At 37.9% G+C, this 21,787-nt stretch overlaps 1 protein-coding gene across 1 annotated transcript in view; it reads left to right on the top strand.

The window, feature by feature from the left end:
• WDR27 (WD repeat domain 27) overlaps window positions 1-9,136 on the top strand; it is an 89,151-nt gene extending 80,015 nt beyond the window's left edge. The window contains exon 24 of the mRNA XM_050973060.1: window positions 8,547-9,136. Coding sequence (XP_050829017.1) covers window positions 8,547-8,594 — 48 coding nt within the window. The 3' untranslated portion in view covers window positions 8,595-9,136. The remainder of the gene's footprint in view (window positions 1-8,546) is intronic.
• The last annotated feature ends 12,651 nt before the right edge of the window (window positions 9,137-21,787 follow it).

Below are 21,787 nucleotides of genomic sequence, written 5' to 3'. Positions count from 1 at the left end.
ATAAAGACATAGTAATATTAACATATCACTCTTGTTTAATGCATATTTCTGAACCTTTTTGGGTTCAGTAAGAAAGGCTCTGAGGTACTTTTTATCTGAAGCACAACCAGTTCTTTAACTGAAACACAACTAATACATGGCCAACTTTTAAAGCTTGAAGAAAGCAACAATAAACTCTATGTATGTGTATGGATTTGAACTCATATGTAAATGCCTATATAAACATGCATTGGTAATTTATGGCATGATTTTACCTATAAGCAAAAGAAATGTTCATGATATGTTTTTAATTGCTTATTGATGTTGATGTAAGGAAAAGAAAATTGGAAGCCAAAGAAGAATTAGCAGTGGTAATGAGACCTAGGAATAGAAATTTTTTTATCTGAAATAAGATTGGAATAGCTTCAGGTGATCAGCATGATGCCTCTAATTAAGGTAAATTAGAAACCCATTTCTTGGAATACAGGCATAATTGGCACATGAAGTCATACTATTTGTTGCCAAGTTTTTCACTAAGTGCATTGAATGAGGGATGGGAACATATAAATGTCAGACATCAATCAATTTTTGTAGTTTATTCAATCTACATCAATCGCGCTGAATCACTGCATGGGACACTGTAATAAGTTTTGAACATTGCATTTCAAGAAATGCTCTACTGGCCTCAAGAAATGGTATTTCTTATTGACTCCAGTAAGCTTGATGCAAGCACAATTTAGCCTTTGCCAAGGAAGGCCAAACTTCTATGTACAAGGCAGCCAGGTATTTGTCAATTTGAGAAATAATACGTGAAGAATAGTATGTCACAAATTGCATCATGGATGAGCAAAACCTCAAAATCACTCATCAGTTATTACATGATGAGTGAAGCAATTTTGATTATTCTTATGTTGTCCGCAGCAACTGTGTCTCAAGCATTGGTAGTAATGTGCTACTTTGTCAGTGGCCTTCAGAAGCCCTTGCTCTAGACTAAGTTTTTCCCTTGTCCATGAATTAGCTGTGTGTGGATTCCCAGGGCAGGAAGTATTGCTGTGCTACAGTCAGACACATTGACATTTTACTTCTGATGTAAGAACCAGTGTGGATTATTTTGTAATTTGGGACTGGACACAAGATGGGTTCTCCCTTGGTGTGCGTCCTCAGGGTGTGGGGACTGTGTAGAATTCTGGAATAAAATATTGAAGACTGCAGAAACTAGGAATGTCCTTGCTGTAAGATTTTGGTGTCTGAGATATGTTTCCTTTGTGTTCTGGACCCACATCAGCTCTGTTTTTCAAACAAGTCAAAATACCTCAAAACTCCTATTTGATAGTAAATTTGTGAATTAATTTAGTAGAAGTATAATTAAGTAATCTGAAGTAAGTGTCAGACTTCTGTGCATCTGATAAGAGAAGTCAGAACTGATGAAGTGGCTTACATATGCATACTGTAAACTAAAGATCTTAATTACAGTCCTGGCCCCCAAGAAATCAGTTGGAGTTTTGCCAAGGGAAAAAAATCCCTACTTTAGATATGGGGGCCTGTTTATTAATTTAAATAAAGCTGAATGCATTTATGAATGAAAAAGACAGAAGTTGCCTGAACCTCAGATGGGAGCAGGAATTAGACATAAATGGCTCGGTCTTGTTTTGAAGTTTCTTCTCCTTTTTTGTCTTGAATACTTTTATCAATATTGATGTGGTTTTTTTCCTCTTCTCTGTACTTCAGCCTAGGAAAAGATTTAAAAAGTTATTCCATCTTACTGGGTTTTGATCTTCCCAGTTACAGTTCTTCCTCATGAACTTTTATGTCTGTAGTTTCTTAGTTTTAGACCTGAGAAATGCAGTAAGACATTTACTGCCTTTTAAACAAATGTTCAGCAGGCAACTCAGTTTATCTACTAGAAAGAAAAAGTATTTTACTGGTAATTTTTTTTCCTAGTTATTTAGGTTAAGAAAAAAACCCAATATGATAACATGGAGGAAATCTAGAGTGCTTAGGGATTAAGAAAAGAAAAAAGCAAGCAAAAAAACATCAGCAACAAAAAAACAAAACAAAACAAAAAACCCCCAAAACCAAACCAAAACAAAACCCAGAAAACCCAAAAAACACCCTCCACAACCAAACTCAGTATTTCCAGATTTGTGAACATTATTTGAAATGGATCTTACGTAGATGTAGTGAAGAGTCCAAGAACAAGTTCATCGAGTAATTTTAACACATCAAAAGAATTATTGGGAGTTACTAGTTTTACTTGCCTATAAAAATGTCACGTTAAATGAAATAGATGCGAATTTTGCTTTAATAAGCACATAAATAATATTTATTAAAGTCTGAGAGCAAAGAAATGCAGGTGCTGAAGTAGGTAATACTTTTAAAAGTATTATGCATTAGCGAAACTTCCCAGGAGGTTCTAGGAATATGTGTCCAGAAGAGATGAACTTAATCTGAGTCTTAAGGGAAGACAAAAGGTTTCAAAACTAAAGTGGGAAAACAGTGTGGACAGCACTGAGTGAAGGTGGCCCTGGGTGACCGGTCAGGCTTATCACAGACTTGGTGGCAGAAGGGTAATCAGGGGAGGCACTGCAGTACATGCCTACAAAGTGTACAAGCAACACAGACTGCACCTTGCTGGCAGTGGAGTTATGCTTTTCCATAAAGACAGCATAGAAGAGAGGCAAATGAATAAACCTCAACAATAATGGGTCCTGAAGAGGCTGAAATTCCAGTCCTGTATGGGAAGAATCGAATATTTTTATGCCTAGTTATCTTTAAATGTATCTGTTCATTTTTTTTGTGTGACTAGTGACAATACTGGATATGGTGGATCATTTACATTTTCATAATTCTTTTGATGGGGTTCTGCACATATAGGTTGTCGGGAAAAATGTTTTTATTCCTTATCTTTCCTACAGCCTCAGCTTACTAACTTTGAGTCATTGTTTTCCTCTTAGAACTAAAATCTGTTGAATAATTTGTCTTTCCATTAAACTCTCCTTCCTATCAATTCTAGAAAAAACTTTCCCCTCTTTAGGGCAAAAAGCCTACCTAGAGCATCTCTATATAAACATCATCAGTGGGTCCTTTATCAGCTGTTTAATGTCTTATTCATGGTGGCCTCAGATACTGAGTCCCTCTGGATAGGCAAGCCACCTCAGATATGCAAAGCACATCAAATTCAGGAACTAGAGACACTAAAACTGATCAACCCTATCCATGCACTGAGCATAATGGGAGGGAAAATGTGAGCATGTTGTCTACAGGTGCTATAAAAACTGAAGTTCTCAGCTTGAGTGACACTACCTGCACTTACCCCTGTATTGTTATGTGTGTGTGATACACCTCAAGGAATTATGGTAAGAAGCTCTCAACCTGTTTTTTCTATTTTCTCCTCAATTCTCATTTCTGCAGTAGGAGAGTTATCTTAAGAAAAAATGTTTCTGTCTTCTGTCTGCAAAAACGTGGCTTGGATCTAGCTGATTGAATGCTTAAGAGTGCAGCTGTCAAATTAAACACTCATCTTTCAAGAAAACAAACCTTTCCAAAGTGCTACTTACATGTCTTCTGTTCTTGGCTTAAACTACAAAATCAGAGTTGGTAAAGCCTTCATGCACTATAGATCTTCAGGAGTAAAAGTGATGAATTCTGTGTTGCTTTAGACTCCACTTTCTGAACAGGAAAAATATAGTGAAATCCAATTCCATAATGTCCCCTTTTCCTGTTGCTCTTGCTTGTTGCTGGTTGTGAAACAATTGCAAAATTCAAGAGCATTGGTTCTATTTGTGGCCTCTTATTTCCACAAAATAGTTTGAATAATGAAAGCTGAAAATACTAACCTCCTAAAAACTATATTCCCATCTTTGATTCTTTGCTTTGATTCTTGTTATTTCCTGAAGTATGGAATGTCTTGAAGCCTTCCCTGTATACATACACATATATACATATGTGTGTTGTGTGAAATATTAAAACAAATTATTAGTTTAATGAATTTCTATACAAATTCAACTGTTTGTGTTGTGGCTGACGAAAATCCAGGTATCTAATTTGCAGCATGGTCTTTGGGGTTTTTTGGTGTGGTATCACTACAGAAACAAATTTCCCTCCAACCAAAGGTAGTTGTGTTAATATGAAAGGTAATGCAGTAGACAATGTCTTGAAAATCATACTGTTAACTCACAGCTTTCTAACACTGCATGTCACTGGTTGAGCTTAAATATCCAATAAACTTTTATATGTTGTACAGACCATGAAGTAAAAGAGAACTGTGTTCAAGTACTTGTTTTCCTCCCCATTCTGGTGCCAAATGTCATAGGTAATTTTAAAAGCTTGAATTTTTTTTGTTAAAAGCTCAAAATGCACAGAACTTCAGTCTTGTCCTCTGTCTTTCTTGAAGGTCTTTTCTTCCCTCATATATGTCTATTGATATAGAAAATAGTCTACACTTTCATAATATTCCATCATGTTCTAGTGTTTGTCCCATAGGAAGCCTTTACATAGGTGTCAAATTATTCACAGGACTGATGCCAAGATTTGAATACATAATAGAAAGACATAATTAGTTTGGGAGTTTGGTTTGGTTTTATTTTTTTTGTTCCTTTTTAATGATGGGTAGTATATTGACTTAACTACTACAGAGATTTCAAGTATAACGTAAAACACAGTTTTGGAGCAGCATGTTTGGGAGCTGAGGGGTTTGAATGAAGTAACATGCTTGCATTATTTGGAAATGTAATATTGGCATGAGTTAAACTTTTAAAAGGAATCTTATTGAGATTTTTATGGATTCTAAATACAGTTGAGTACAGTATTAATCAATTTTAATAGCTCATAAGTGTGATAAGTCAGGAATTTCAAGAGTCCTACAAGCTAGATTTTTAGTAACTTATTATCCGTGTTAGTACAAATTGCAATTAGCTTTCTCCTGTTATTATATTGCTATTACACAATTAACTAAAATTTCTATATTGCTTGAACACAAATCTGGCAGAGTTCAAGAGGCATTTGGACAATGCTCTTGGACACATAGTTTGACTCTTGGGGATAGTGCAGGACCAGGAGCTGAACTCAATTACCCATGTGAGACCCTTCCAACTCAGCATATTCTGTGATTCTATGAAGTATGCCACTTACATAAGTGAATATGCTTTTTCAGCAGTCAGGCATAGGGATTTATTCTAATATCTGAAGGCTAAACTGGATGCCCTGTGAGAGTGTATTAGCAATTTAGTTTGAATCAGAGATGTGCTTTTGAATCTCTCAGTTGTCCCTACTTATCCCACTTCACTTCTCATTGCTGTATCCTTAGTGAGGATGCATTTTGGGCCTGTCTCTGACATCAAACTAGAAAATGAACTCAGTGTGCAAACAGACTTTCATTCTATTGAAGTAGAGCAGAGCTAGTTTAAATTAACTCATATAATGTCTAAACATATAACCCAATAAAAAACTCATTCTAAGGACAAAAATAATCAATAACACTGAAAGAATTCAGGATGCTAATGACTAATTGACCCCATCAAACCCTCTATTTCTTATGAAGTCTTTCTTCAATGATTAGGCTTTTTTTTTGTTTTATGAGTGTTAACTGTCGAATAATTGGTTTATTTTTGTTAGGCTTTTGAACCATTGGTTGAGCTAAATAAAGACTACTGGCTCTGTATATAGGTATATTTCTTTTGTTCATGGCAAGATATTGAGTGTAACACTTTTCAGGAGAATGGTGCAGTCAAAGACTGACTTCATTTTATCAACAGCCAAGGAAAACAGGATTAAAAAGTAAGAGAAAGGGGAAAGGAAGGAGAAGGACTTGAGAGACAGCAGTTTAGAGCATATGACCAACAACAAGGGATCTTAAAGCCAGGAGGTGGGCATTTTTAGTTCAGCCAACAATTCAGTGATGGATTTGGTGCTACCAAAAGTGTGGAGGTGGCTAATTGGAGTAAATAGATAATTTTTTGTCACGATAAGGCACGAAATGATGACACAGACACTGCTGCTCTTGAGGGGAACAAAAAAGAGCACCTTTATTTTCTGACTCCAACATTTATAGTTTTCCAAAGGTGACAGTGGATTGGAGGGTGACAGTGCCACCTCTCCAATGCCACTGGACAGACCAAGGGTCCATCAATTCTCTCCACCTCCATGAAAGAATGCAAAACATAGGTTATTTACAGAATTGTGTGTGAGAAAGTTTGTTGAGAGAATATAAACATCAGAAGGCTTACAAAGTTTTACAAAATCAGGGTGACAATTTTTTATGGTAAATGAAAACAGAAGGTCCCTGGAAGCAGAATGTAATAGCAGTGTAGAGAGTACATTTAGCAGGTGAAAGCCAAGCTGTGTTTCAGTACTGTCAGAGGACATCCCAGAAGGATTGACCACGCATTGCAGTTTTTGAGGTTGAGGTTGGACATTAGGGAAAAAAAATTGAAAGACAAATAAGAAGCTACTGAAACACTGGAACGAATTGTAAAATTTCATTGAAATTTTTCAAGATTTAGCCAGACAAAGCCATAGCTAAGCTCATCTAATGTTTTAAGTAGTTGCACCTATAGCAGAAAGGTAGACAAGATGACCTCCGTAGGTCTTGTAAAATTTCATTTCATTTAAAATTATTTTATTTTAAACGGAAAGCTAAACAGGGTTTCTATATTATCTCCTCTTATAGAATAGAATTATCTCTGATTTTTTCAGGTTACGTTAGTTTTCTTTTGATAACAATAAATAATAATAAAACCATTTTCTTTTTTTTTTTTTTCATGCACACAACAAATGGCTACAAAAATTTAGAAAGGACACATTACTTAGGTATTTTACATTTATATCATCTTTCCAGTATGTCCTGGTTTTGGCAGAGAAAGAGTTAATTTTCTTCCTAGTAGGTGATGTGTTTTGGATTTAGTATGAGAATAATGTTGATAACACACTGATGTTTTAGTTGTTGCCAAGTAATGTTTACACCAAGTCAAGGATTTTTTCAGCCTCTCCTGCACTGCCAGCAAGAAGGCTGGAAGGGCAGAGGAAGTTGTGAGGGACACAGCCAGGACAGATGACTCAAAGTGGCCAAAGGCTTATTCTATACCATATGATGTCATGCTCAGTGTATATAAACTGAAGGGAAGGCTGGCTTAGTGCATCTGCTTGCAAAGTATCTAGCCATTGGTCAGTGAGTGGTGAGGGTTGTGATCACTTGTGTTGTACATTATAATTCTTTCATCGCTATTGTTATCATTAACATCATTCTCATTTTCTTCCTTATCTGTCCCATTAAACTGTCTTTATTTCAACCCATAAACTTTCTCACTTTTATTCTTCTGATTCTCTGCCCCGGCCCCCTTGAGCTGGAGTGAGTAAGCAAGCAGCTGTGTGGTGCTTAGTTGCTGTCTGGGGTTAAAAAACCCCACAATAGTAAGTTGCAGAGGTAGATACAGATATATTAGAAGTCTTTGGAAGTATGTTGTTATCTTAGCTGTAAAAAGTAGAGTTGGAGAAATTAGATTGGATGGTTCTGGATATTCTGTACTTTCAGGTTACTTAAGTGAGAACTAGAAAAAGAAAAATAAGGGAATATAAGTCATTGCTTTGGGATATACCGGTTATGAGAGACTGGAAAAATTGATCATTGGAGATATTGAAGGAGGGAATGCAAATCCAATAAGATAATTTATTGACCCCAGAGTTCCTTTATGCAGAGGAATAAAACAAATGAGTCAATGTATCAATGAAAGAGCAGATCAAGAAAAATGAGGATGCAAAAAGTCAACCAAATGAACTGGTCAGAGCATGAGTGGCCTGTTTGGTTCCCACCCTTCAGACTTTTTATCACTAGTGAGAAATAACTGTAAATACTAATATGCAAGGCCTAAACACCTTGAATTTTTAATGACTAATAAGTGGTGTAATTTGTTGATTGTCCCTTTTTTTCTGAGATACACCAGGTTTTCAAGTGCTTGTTTGTAGGTGCAAGTGCAGAAAATAGTATTGCCTCTTATTTTATAATTAAGATCTCAGCCTGGTGAAAGAAAGCTAATGCAGCTGAAGGCTCTTTATGAGTATTTTCAAGACTTGCCTCTTCATAAAATTTTTCAACATACTTTCTTACAAAGGAAATTATTACTCTACACTTAACACCAATAAAAATCAGAACACTGTATTTGTTGGTATGCCTGATTTAATTCACAGTATTTTCCATCTTCATTTATTCCAGCTCGTTTTCTTATTTCTTCCATATTCTCTTCTTGAGTCATACACAGTGAAGTCTGTTTGACTTTCTATGTGGTTTTAACATATGCTTCAGTTTTACAGACTGTTGATGTGTTAGCGGATGTTGACACTAATTTGAAAATAGTTGGAAAAGAAAAATCTAAGTGAAATGGAATTTTCAGATTAGCTTGGTTGAGAAGAGTCTATGGTGGTTTTATTTTTTTTTAAATGAATCCTGGACCTCTTAACAAAGAAGTAATTTAAATATCATCTTAATGATCTTCATTTGGTTTGTTGCTCTAAAGCAAACTGCTTACTGGAATGATCTTCATTAAAGCCACATGTTCTTTTCTTTTGAACTGCAGCTCACCACAGCCACCTTGGATGGCAAACTGCGATTGTTCCTACCCTGATACTCGCCAGCCTGTGGAGCTTTGGCCGTGGTACTCTGAGAATAATGACTTGCTGAGAGAAAGGAGACTGCTAACTGGCCAGAAGCAAGTGGCATAATATTCCCTTTTAAACTACAGTTTTCTTCTGATATTATTTTCAGGAAGTTCCTCAAGCTGTTCTCAAAGGTTTTTTTGCTGTACAGTCGGTTACCTTTGTTGCAAAAATAAGGGTGAAGGATCACAAAAAGGAGGGGACTACTCATTCTGACTTCATTCCAGAAAATCACCACAGAGGTGGCTTTCAAAGGTCTTCTCGGGTTCTTATAGTTAGGTGCATTCTGTAGTGCTTTGCTAGACAAGGACCACTTTAGTCTAGACTGAAAATTCAAGAAAAATAACAAGTGTTCCATTTTTAAAGCTAGATCTGTTTGTGACAAATTTTTAAATTAACCTGACGGAAAGAAGGATTGTGTGTCTTTCTGAAATGCCATGAGAGTCCTTCTGTTATACTTCTTTGGGGTTACTGGAATCAGCATGGTTGTTGTTTGGCATTAGAATTTTGCTGGTTTACTATTTATACCACATGCTGTAAATTTTTTAGGGAATATGTTACAAATATCTTCTCTTTAAAAGAAATTATTTCTGTCTTTTAAATAACTGTTAAATATTTTCAAAAATGTTAAAATAATATGAAAATAAAATTATCAGTAAAAAAAGTTCATTTCTTGTTTTCTTCCTAAGTTACTTGTCTTGCTCTTAGAAAACAGTTTTTAGATAACTTTTTTTTTTCTTTGGGTTGGCCAGTCTCACTCTTCATTGAGTTTGGATAAGAGTAGAGAGCCTGTAAGTGACTGGTGAAAGGAGATGGAGTTTTTATTTTCCTTTCAAAATTGTGCTGCCTTTTCAAAGTTAAATTTCCCAGAATAGATTTTATTAATCAGATTACTTAAAAAAAAAAAAGAAGAAAATTTGGAGTTATTACCCTACCTCCACTTTAACACCAATCTGTAAAGCCAGATCATTTTCAGTACTGTAAAGAATGTTTTATTAGCTGTCCTTAATTTATGCATATAATATTAAGTATAAGTAGATCATGTTATTTCTAGAATCTGTTTAGTTTCCATCAAGCATTATTTTGTAAAGTATTTAATAATTTTTTGCCAAGCAAAGCCATACAGTGGTAGGATACACTGTATCCAGGTATTCTCCTATTCTCTAGAACACAGTGGTCTCATCAAGGACTATAGGAGTGTAGTGCACCCAGATCATACTCAGAAGAACTCTGAATATCAGAATCAGGTTTTGTATGATCAAAGAAAACATGAAATAACCCACTTCAATACTTTTAAATACTTTTTTAGTTCAAAATCAGATTAAGCAAGAAATCATCCTCTGTGTTGTGGCTAAATGTTGGTATGCTGCACTCACAAATTATCTGCAAGATTTTAATTTTAATTTTCACCAAAGGAATCCTCAGGATAGTCTTTTTCAAATTTAATTTAGCTAATTTTCTCATCAGCATTCTGTGGATTCCACATCAAGAGTCACTATCAAATACAGAAGATAGCCCATAGCTGTATTTGCCAGTTAAGTGTTTCTGAGCCATGGGTCACTACTCAGTAGTGACTGACTCTTCAGCAAGGTTGAAATGTCTCCTAGAGGTGTGACTTGTAATTATGACTATTTTTTTTAAAAGCACCACATTTTATTGACAGAAGAATGATTCTCAGGTTTAAGGTAGAGGACACACAGAAATTCTTGCTGCAAGCATGGAGGCACTCGCAATCCCCACTGGACTGAAATAAAAGGGAAATACTTCCATTTTCCAGATCTCTTACCTTCCAGAACTAACTGCTGTTATTACCCAGTCAGACAGTGTGTATCCTCAAAACCCCTCTTGATCTTTGGGCTAGTTTGATCTCTGAAGGAGGAACTCTTCTTCCGAATGTATGGTATTACCTCTCTTTCCTTATAGTGAGACTCAGCTGTATGCTGCTTTCTGGTTACTTTTATCAATCAAGGACTTTTTCTGGATATAAAACTCTTTGGGGCATTTTGGCTGTGGCCACAGCATCATCAATCCATGCTGAATAGAGACATTCATCTGTTCAGGCCTTACAGATGTGCAGCTCTTCCACAGCCCAGGAATTTGTTAACCCCTTTTTCCCTCAGGTTAGACAGAGAATCTGTCCTACCACACAGGCACTAGAATTTTTCAAATGGAAATTCACTGTCATTTTTTTCCATCTTAAGAAAGAAAAAAAATCCCCCCCGGACTCTTCATAAATGCTTGAATGCTTGTGGTTTTGAGAATGGAAAACTTTAGCTGACACACTTCATGTCTGGCAAAGTTAAGTGCTTGAAAGAAGATCTTCTAATGGCAGGAGAAAAAAACTGTTGTGGATGGTGTTACCATTTTATAATATTTAGAATTTTCATAATCACTAGAATTTTCATAATCATAATCCTTCTGAGAGATCTTTGATAGAAGAACACAGGAGGGTGTATTTAATTAGTAAAGAGCTAAAGTCATGAGGGTGTATCCAGAGAAGCACCATCTGTATTTTTGGTTTTTTTTACAGGCACACCTGACAGTTTACATGTTCCTTTTCTGTTCTAAAGACAAAGCTATTTGAAATTAGAAAGTCCCAAGAGCACATAGGAAAGATTCCTGGTTAGCTAAGGTGCATAGCATGTTCCAGCTAAAGACCTTGACACAAACAGCTGCAAGTGTAAATAATTAATATGTAATTTCAAGGAATTTTGAGTATGCTTTCAGACTGCTTTTAGGGGAAAAAAGTGATTATAATATAATTCCCAAACAGCTTAAGAAAATGGAAAGTCTTGCTTTGAAGGAATATGTAGCAATATGTGAAGAAAACAGCTGGCAGAAGAATAGTCTAGTTTCATTAAATGTCTGCTGTGTCATCTGTCCTTGAATGTCCTATATGCTGGGGAAAGGAGTGGTGTTTTTGTGACTTTCTGTGTGCTGTTATGTGGGGGACATTCCCAACTGAACATCTACCAAATGCCACAGAATTCTTAAAATGCACAGCAGTTTTTTTTCCTGGTGCTGCAAAGGTCAGAAGGCACAGCAGGGTGGCCAGGACTGTTCTAAAGCAGATGCTGTAAAAAACTGTTTGGGATTAAGAAGTTTGCAAAACATCAGGTACTACTGAGTATTCTGTATAACTCAAATATACAAGCAAGCTTGGGTTGCACCGTCAGGAGGAGGGGAAGAGCAAGCCCATGAACTTTGTTTTCTCTTGGACTTTTCTATTTCACCATGCAAGAAGTGCTTTTTTGGATGTATTCTCCAAGATTATATTGCTTTCCATTATACATGATGTTTGCATTTAGATACAAAGTTATATAACCCTGGAATATCTGGAGGTAGTCGGCAGCACTTATTGTAGTCTTTCTTCCATTATTTTTTCATTTAATCATACCAAGTTATCTTTTCAGAACTGTGTTGTTGCTTTTATTTTCCCTTTAAAAAAATTAATAGATATATTTGTCTCATGTTATTTTATTGCAGAAAGAGAAAATATCAATAAAAATCCATAAAACCGTTTTAAAAAAATTGGCACATGCCTAATAACTAAAAATGAAGTGGTAGGTAGTTTCTGTTAAAATCTAATTTAGAATGCCTTGCTTCAATGCATGAGTGGCCGTCCAAAAGCATAGAGCAACAGAAATGAAAGACTAAAATAAGATTTTCCCTGAAATCCTTGCAGGTTTGAAAGTGAAATTTCTTTTAAGGACAATGTAAGTTGTTGTTCTGGGAGATACTGCTTTTCATCCTATTGTCTACATTGAACTTTTACACACCAGCATTCCCATGATTACTTAAGCCAAATTCTGCTCGTCAGAATCCTGCACTTTGTTAAAGCCAGAGTAATTATTCTTTTTTTGTGAAAAAGGTGTGGCTAGGAGTGGACTCTGTCTCAGGTATTTTAATAACTTTGAAGGGGGAACAGTATGCTTGCGTTAATTACAAATTTTTGGTGACAAAATGGTATAGAGTCTAAAAGCTGAATATACCTGTGAAGACCTGCAGAAGTCACTGATGTCCTGTGTTAGCTGGTTTATGATAAATCTTTATGTTTGATGTGAGTATAGTGTCTTTAACTAAAAACCCACCTTCATTCAAAAATCGGTGTTAAACTGAATGTCTTTCATGTATATATTTTCATGAAAACTAAATGTTGTTAAAGGAAGATACTGAACCAGAGTAAGTGATGAGGCATAAATTAGATTTATAGCTATGATGAATTTGAATTAGCAAAGCAATATACATTCCATTCCCAGATTAAGACCTTCCAGATTAGTTTTATGTTGTGTCTGAAATGAAATGAACCACAATGAAACATTTCTTCTGTCTTAGGTAATGTATACAAATGAGCTCACATTCCCTTCTGTCCAAACAAGAGAGAGTTTTTGACTTCTTTGGTTTAGTTTTGCTGGATGAAAATATATTCCTAAGTACAAAGGTGTTGTAAAATAATGTGACAATTAGTTTGTTTCTGTCATCCAGTCACAGAAGGCACCCTGGGAAGTCATCTCCAAAGACCAACCCAATGGCCCAAAGCATTTACTTCTGAATCATTCACAAAAGATGTTTGTCTAAACTGCTCCTCAAAACCTCTGGTGACCGAGATTTCACAGACTCCCCAGGGGAGAAATCCCCTTGGTGCAATTTAAACCCCTTTTTCTCTGTCTTAATCCATTAAGTAGAGAGGATAATTCATTACCTTCTTGTTTTAGCAACTCTCTACATACTTGACAGTTGTTATCATGTCTCCCCTCAGACTTCCCTTTTCTACTTTAGACAAAGCCAGGTCATTCAATCTGTCTTCAAAGGTCATGTTCTCTAGACTTCTGTTAATTTTTGCTGTATTTTGAACACCTAATAGTCCCATGTCCCTCTTTCTGGCAGAGCAGTGCTCTCAGAAGTTTACACCAGTTTGTGCTGAGCCAGTGCAGTGTAGAGCAAAGGCATGGCTTGGTGCCTCTTAAATATGGCACTCATAATTTGGCATTCCACTGTGCTATTGAGTTTGTCCACAGATATGTGGCATGACTGACTCACATCCATGCCCTGGGTTTGCTGAATCCTTCATTTCAGCTAAATTTTCCAACTGGCCACCATCACATTGCATTCTGATCCTGCCCTCCAAACTGCCTCCAGCCTTTCGGTTTTTATATTACTATTTTCTGTTAATCAGGTCAGTAATGATTCCAGAGGATAGAGAAAGTGGATTGCCTGCTGATTTGGCTCCTAGGTTATATATTCACTGCCAGAGAAGGTATTCTTTTTATTTCACCCGCTCTACATGGCTCATTCTCATGAGAGAAGATATTTAGTGAATAATTACCTGAAATTACTGTCCCCAAAGTGAAGGCAGGGCACTTCAGCTCTATTGATGTTGCTGAGGACAACAACGTGTGTCATTGTTGCTTTATTATTTCATGGTGCAAATCTCCTCTTCCTTCACTCATCTGGACTTTGTGTAGAGGCATTAGCCCTGTGCTGTTAAAAAAACAACCTTCACACATTTATGTGCTGACACTTTGGTTTTATCTGAAGGCATGGGCTTTGAAACTGTTGGTCTCACTCTCCTTTTAGGTTCTAGGAGTTTCATACAAATCATAGAATGGTTAGTATTGAAGAGAACCTTTAAAGGGCACTTTGACCAGCCCTCCAACCATGAGCAAGAATATCTTCAACTGTATTAGGTTTTTCAGAGCCCCACACAGCCTCATCTTGGGTGTTTCCAGGGTTGGGGCATTTATCACCTCTCAGGACAACCAGTTACAGCATTCCTACTGTGAGAAAGGCAACACAGCTGGAAAAGGACCAGCTACATTGGCCAAAATGCCTTCATGATTGTTTTACTCTGAATCTCTCCAGACATTTTCAAAGAGAGGTTCCTCATTAGCACTGATAGAATTAAGGTGAATTAAATCTCTGACTTTACTTCCCTCCAAAGTCATTGTTGTGAGGCAGCAATAACTGCTTCTGCTTGGCTGTGTTGATTCAGCCTCAGCAAATTATGATCTTTTAGGAGGAATAGCAAAAAAACCCCAAACTATTACTATTACCATCTTCAAGACAACATTTTCTGATGTTTTATGCAGCTTCCATGTAAAGGTTACATTGTGCCACTGCAGGAGCCTACTGGATCTACTGGAGGTTCCTGGCTCCTGTTTTTCTTATCAGCTGTGTCAAGGATAGGGAGCTTAGATATTATTGCATAATATGTCTCTGAGCAGTTGAATTAGGAGAATAAAAGAATTATGCAATTTTCTTGAAGCAAAGGAGAAATGAGAGCTATGTGAGGTAAGCAATTTCTGCAATGTTTCAGGTTCTTCATGTGGCAATTAATAGGAATAAAAACAAAGCAAAGTTAACCTGATTTTTCTGCACCTTCAGGAGTTCAAAGGTCTGAGTCTCATTAGGCTTAAAGTCCTAATCCAACATTTTTTAAGTCTCTACATGAAAGAAGACTTCTAGTCATCTACCAGCATCACCCAGCATCTTTCTGCTTGGGACAATTACAGGGAGCAAACTTAGGCACAGATCTTCCTGATGCATTCCGTTGTTTCAAGCCTCAGGGACCCAGTAAATAAGAAAAGACAGCAAGACCATAAATACAGGCTCAAATTAAGGGTTCACTGGGATATTGTTTGAGTACTTCCCATTTGTCTGTGGGGTCTGTAAGGGCAAACTTATCCTAGAGATGTCTTGTAATGTGAGCTGTGAAAAGTAACCACAGAGTAGTGTAGTTGCTGCTCTGCTTCCATGCTGCTGCTCAGAGATCTGCCAAAACGCCTGGATGAACTGCTTTTTACTTTCCCAGAGCAACACCTGCTCCTAAATTTACCATTTAAGCTCTCATTTAGGCAGAGAGTGATGTCTGTGTGCAGTTTACTCTCCCACAGCGCCCAGAAGTGTCTCGTTTTACCCGCCTGCAGACAGGGCTCGCAGGCAGCTGCCAATCCCTGGCAGGAGGCATTGCCTCACGTCTGTGCACGCTGAATAACCAACCCCAAAGCCAGGCCTCGGGGGAGGATGCTGGTTTCAGGTAGAAACAATCCCCCAGAAAAGGACACCAGAGGCTGAAATTGTTCCTGGCCCAATGCCACACATTCGGCTAGGGTTGCACCAGGGGCGAACTTGACCTGATGAATATAAAACACACTCTCCACAATCGTAGAGAAAAAGACATCTTGAGGAAAGGAAATAATAGCTGAAAAAAAATGAATGAAAGGCCTTCCACCCTGTGTGATCCTGGGCTGTGAAAAACACATTTGCAAGGAGCTTTTTTTCCCCTTCTCTAGTTGAAACCATTGTGATCAGTGGTCTGTCACAGTGGAACATTTAATTTTACCCATTATCCTTTTTTTGCTCCCACCCATGAAGTCATAACAGTGAATATATTCAAGTGAAGAATGATGTGTAGCTATGGTATTCAGTAAATGAAAATTACCTTTATAGTTCACACATCCAAAGGGTTTTTCATTCACTGCATTTTTTGTTTGATTGTTTGCTTTTTAATCTCAGGATAGTAAGCTGCACTGAAAGGAAACAAAATTGTGTAATAAGACACTGGTAAAAAAGTAATTTCATGTTTCATTCAAGAGACAAGCACTTTTATTATTCTTCTATAGAATTATTTATGTATTTGTACTTTCCAGATTGACAGTTGATAACTTAATACAAATCATCTTTATCATCTCACTTTTAAGCACCTTTTAAAATGTTTTGCATGCTAAGAAAAGGCAGAATAATCTAACATCCAGTGATTATAATAAAAACTGTAAAGATGATGTGAAAGAAACATAGTTTGGGTGGAGGAGACTGGAGATTTAAGACATTTTTCTTCCAAGTGGGTACATCCACTAAGGATAATGAAGTTGCACACCCATTATATATGCCATAATATACACAGACCATCATCATCCTTCACAGTCTTTTGGCAGACAGACTGGAAAAACATTTTAAACTTAATAAATGACAACGGTAGCTAACACCTAGCAATAGCCCTATGAATTTCATATTTATTGTGTAGGTAATACATTACTTAAGAAGACACATATAAAATATAATTAGGAAGGGAAATAACTTTCTCCCAAAGGGAAACCTGTAAGAAGGGTGAGGTTTCCTCCTGTAATGCTTTTTCCAAATTCCTTTTTCCAGTAGGTTGCAAATTATGTGAAAGATACAAGAGCTTCAATTGCCAACTTTCTAAAAGATTCCCTACGTACATAAACTGCCTGTATCTTCTCTAAATGGAGCAGAAGAAATAATATTTAGAAAATAAACCTCGTTAAGTGACTAATTTTATCAAGGCCAAATGCTATCAAGGCCAAATGTGATAGCAAAAGCTATTGGCAAAACAGAAAGGATTTTTTGCTGATGTTACTGAATCCAGGCTCATAGGACCCTGGCATCAGGTAACACACTGCAGAGTTCTCCCCATGAAATTGACCTTCAGTGTAATAGGAAACAGATATTTCTATAAAAATGATAAACAAAATGAAATTAGTTGTTACAGACATTTCCTCCCTATTCTAACTCCTTTGCTGATATTCAGTTGGAAAAACTTCCTAATATAAAATTTTGGATTCAAATGCAATGTTAGAAAAAGACATTCTGAGGTTTCCTGGTTCTCTTGACCCTTAATAAGCTAGATGCTTGTCTGCCTCTGCTTTTGCAATTTGCCATTCACTGCAAAAAAACCTCTTCTAGAGTCCTTTACTTTGAGTAAAAAAAGACTCAAATGCAATGCCTGTGGCTTCAAAACTTATCCTTGGGATTTTTTCCTTAAGGAAAAGAGCAGAAATTCAAAGCTCCAGTCACATTTAGCTCCTGTTTCCCTTGCCCTTCCTTTGTGTGCACATTTCAGAGGGAGAGCGAATATATCTCTGGCTCCCATCTGAAACTGAATTAACAAATAGCTCCATCCATGATGCTGACAAAATGAGAAGCTCTTCTCAGGAAAAGGGCTTGTATTGTTAAAAGGGCTTTGTTCTAAATGGGGACAAAATGTCAAAGGGCAGACTTTGGGGTTTATTTCCAAACATGAGGGGATTTCCAGGAAATTTTGCTTCATGAAAGAAAAAAATGAAGTTCTGCTCTACTTGCTCCTCCTGTCTGGTTTGTAGGCAGACAGGCTGGCTGCCTCCATATCCTTGCTGTTCATAACAGGAGGGATCATAGGAAGATGGTTAGATGACCAGACAGATGCCTGGGAAGGGGATCCCCACAGTCCCAGGTAAGCCCTAGGAGACAGTGAACAACTACTCTTATTCCTGAGCAGTGCAAGGACAGCAGAGCCTGGAAGTCTGAAAATCAAAACTACTGCATGGGGAAGGAGCTCACCAGGGAGTCCACTGCTTGGCCCTGGGGCTGGCCCTTGTGGTCAGGGAGAAAAGCTTGGAGACCTGCTGAGGCTGCTTACTCACCTTGGAGTAGCCTCTGCCACCTGCAAAATCCAAAGGCCTCCAGATCCCTGGCACCTACTTGGAGAGCCTGAGCAAAAAGAGAAAGGTTGAAGACCTCAAATACATCCTTTGCCAGGACATGTAGAGAGAAACCAGGAGTCCAAAGTATAGCTGGGCTGAAATGACAGAACAACAGCCAGTCCTCTTCCTTTTCTCATGGGAAATTGTCTCCATGAAAAATTTCCACAGGAGCTAGTTCACCCTCCTGTATCAGCAAACTCCAGAAATGTACAGGATTTGAAGGGGCTAAGAACTAGAGTGCTTATTTGCTCTGACAGGATGTGTTTACAAATCCTGCCTAGAAAAATGTCTTACTATTCCACTCTTTCAAAGAATAAAAATCTGCTGGCCCTTATGCAGTTTAAGAAAAAAAAAGTTATTTGCTTTTCTATCTACTAGAGTTCTCTTTGATAGTCTGAAATCCTGGATTTCTAGGCTGGGAATAGACTACACTCATCAGCTCATTCTCACTTCCAATGCGTATTTCCAGAAGAATAAGAGATTTTGGTTTTTATATTTTTGTCCCATAAATCATTTTCTGTTAAACCATTTATCATTTTGATGAAGGTTTCAGTTAGAAGATGCGGTTACGACTGGACTGACTGGCAAAATCCCAGTGAAAGTAGTAAATTGAAGATGCATCCTAATGCACAGCAACTGCATGGGATCTCCAGGCTATGAGAATTATAATTTCTCAGTGAAACCCCCTGCACAGCTGCTAGACCTGGCAGATCACTTTGTATTCCAGTGGCTTAAATTCAATAGCAGAACCACAGCTTCAAATTGTATGGACTTGGTTTCACTGAATGAAGCTGGAAGTGGGAGAGGCTTTCCCTGAACCCAACTGCAGTTTTAAAGTCAATTGCTTGCAATTCAAAACCTGTCTCTTATGTTATTCTGGAATCCTCTCCCTGTTTTCTCCCCAGGGATCACAGACCACAGGGGATTCACAGGGCTTGCTCAGCCCATTGCCGTGCTCCATGCAACAGAGAGCCAAAGCCTTTGGGACAAACCAGCCACAGCACTGACACATTGCCCTGCTGGCCTGCAGGGTCTCTGTCTGCAATGTTAGTTGGGATAAGGCTGTGACAGATTTGTGGGATGTCTGTTGGATATCCCAAGTCACGTGAGATTTGCCCTAAAGTACAGGCAAAGCACAATGGATTGGTCTTGCAATCTGGAAATTCTTGTCTTGTTCCTTGCTGGAGCAGTGGGGCTCTGCTTGGGAGAATATTTTGTTTCTAAAGACTCTGTCCTCAAAAGAAGACACCCTCCTAAAGTTTTTCGCCATGACGTTCTTTGTGAAGATTTAAATATGAAATGCCAAAAAAGCATAATGCATACAAAAAAAAAAAAAAAAAAAAGAATGTAACTTCCAGTTCCAAATGTGGAGGGTGATAATGAAGTTCATGTAGCATATGGGAAACAGTACTGCTCTGTTTAGCCACTTGGCTTGGAATGTAGACTCCATGGTGCTTGCTATGCAAACAATGCTCAGTTGATCTATCAAAACAAAATCATGGCCATATATAATAGTAACGATTAAATGCTCATTCTCCAGGATCACATCACATATGGCTTTGTGCTAGAACGTACACAGTCCCAAAGGACACCATGTGAATATAAAAGATTATTGACTCACCATGCCCCGGTTGCGTTCTCTGGCAACATCTCTTCAAGAACAGAGACACATGCGTAAATATGAGGACTCTAATGGGATTTTTTCCCCCCTTCATCTGAAGGCATTACTGCCAGCTGTGTTTAGGATTTTTATTAGCAAAATTACACATATTGGTAACTTTGAACTCTGGGTTGCATTGATAATCTAAGAAGCCAAATAGAAGGATGAAATAATGACATATTGCAGCAATGTTGAAAATGAATTTTTTTTCATCCTGTTTTGCATGGTGCTTTTCTTCTGATATTTAATTCCCTCATAAGATAATAAATAAAAGATGGGGCAATTATATCTTGCCTTGATTTGTACAAATCCTCAGAAATACTGTTGGTGTCAGACACAGACTGTTTGAACCTCCATCCTCTTACTGTTTTGGCTTCTTCTCAAGGACTTTTTTATTTCACTTTTCTTGGACTCTCCTCTCTTCTTGCTACCTTTGTTGTGTGTCATGACGTTTTTTAATAATTCCTGTTAGACCTGCTTGGCAACCTGGAAACCTTTGATTTGCTGAGCTACGAAGGCTGCTGATGGTCCCCACAGTTCTCCTTCCGTGCTTCCTCTTCCTTTGGCAGCTCTGTAGGGGCCTGGCCCCTGGTGCAGATGTGTGGGCTCTGCTGTTTTCCACCAGAGTGGAGGGGCACAGAGGGAGCAGTGATATGGTTGATACAGAAGTGCAGGCAGGTCCTCTGAGGCCCTTGGGGGCAGAGAAGGAGGAATGTCTCTCCTGGATGGGAGTGATGGCAGCCAGGGTCTGGCAAACCTGCTCTTAGAGCACAGAGGTACTGAAATCTCCTGCCAAGAGGGAGCAGTGTGCCAAGCTCCCCCTTAGGGCAGAAATCACTGCCTGGGTGGCTGTACCAGAGTCCTGGCTGCAGGACACTGTACCCAATTCCTGGAGTCACCTTTCTCCTTCCCACTGCAGATTGCCATCTCTCCAGGCATGTTTAACAGCTGCAGCACAGTGTGAAATCAGCGCTGCATTTTTTCAAATCAAAGTTGGATTAGCAAGATTTGCACAATAATTTGTATGCAAGTCTTGTCTCTGTTTTGTTAATTGTTAATTCTATCTAAACATAGGAATTGTAATATTTTTTTTTTATTTTGCACTACTGATGTGTGTAAATAAACAGTATGTTTGAATATGTGAATGGTACAGATACTTTTAAATTGAGCCACCTGCAGCTGTTTGATACAACCTAGTCCTTAGATTGGTTGAAAAATTAAATTTCAGTAAGTTTAACTCTTAGCAGATAATTGTTCTGTCTTAGAGGTCTTCCTGTCTGATTTACATTTGGATTTTAGCTGGAATCAATAAGTGTCATGCTTCCATGTTAGTCTGTTGCTAACTGTACAGGAAGAAACATCAGTATTAAAAATCCCAGAGTTTACAAAATCAATATTTTAGCTCAACAGTTATGCTCAACAGTTTCTGATTAAGGCCTTATTTTTTTCAAATCTTGTTCTTAAGCTCTAAGGATGTTCCTGTTAATCTGATGCTTCAAGTTACCTGCCTTCAGAATGCTCTGGAGAATGAATGAAATGCTTTACTTTCCCTCAGTGCAGCAGTCAACTCCCTCCACAGAGGTGTAAGTGGAGGTGCAGAGCTGTTTCATTTACATAACACACCTGTATTAGAGGCTGGGGAGAATCTTGGATTCATTATTCTCCCTCCAACCGACTCCCGAGTCAGAGCTGCCTCACTTCAGAGCTTTCTCAGCTGCAGGGCTGTGAGCTGGCCATGTCATTGGGAAAACAACCAGGACGGTTTGTCCAGGAATTAAAAATCCCATGCTCCACAGCTGTTGATATTTTGCTTCCTGAGCCAGGTTTAGGCAACGTATCAGTAGTTCATAAATGAAATCTTTTATCTTTCCTGCCCCCGTTCAGCTAAAGCTGTAAACAGGACACGTTGTGTCATTTTTCTAAGCTGAGCTTGGCTGAGCGTGGCTGCAGCTGTTAATCAAACTGAGTAAATGCAAACATTTGATCATCTAGAAAGTATGGAAAGGTATGCTTTGTTCTCAGT

The sequence above is a fragment of the Serinus canaria genome, chromosome 3 (assembly GCF_022539315.1).
Source record: "Serinus canaria isolate serCan28SL12 chromosome 3, serCan2020, whole genome shotgun sequence".
In the NCBI taxonomy this organism is placed as follows: Eukaryota; Metazoa; Chordata; class Aves; order Passeriformes; family Fringillidae; genus Serinus; species Serinus canaria.
The sequence above is the reverse complement of the archived record's forward strand: the minus strand, read 5'-3'. Positions and strand labels throughout refer to the sequence as shown.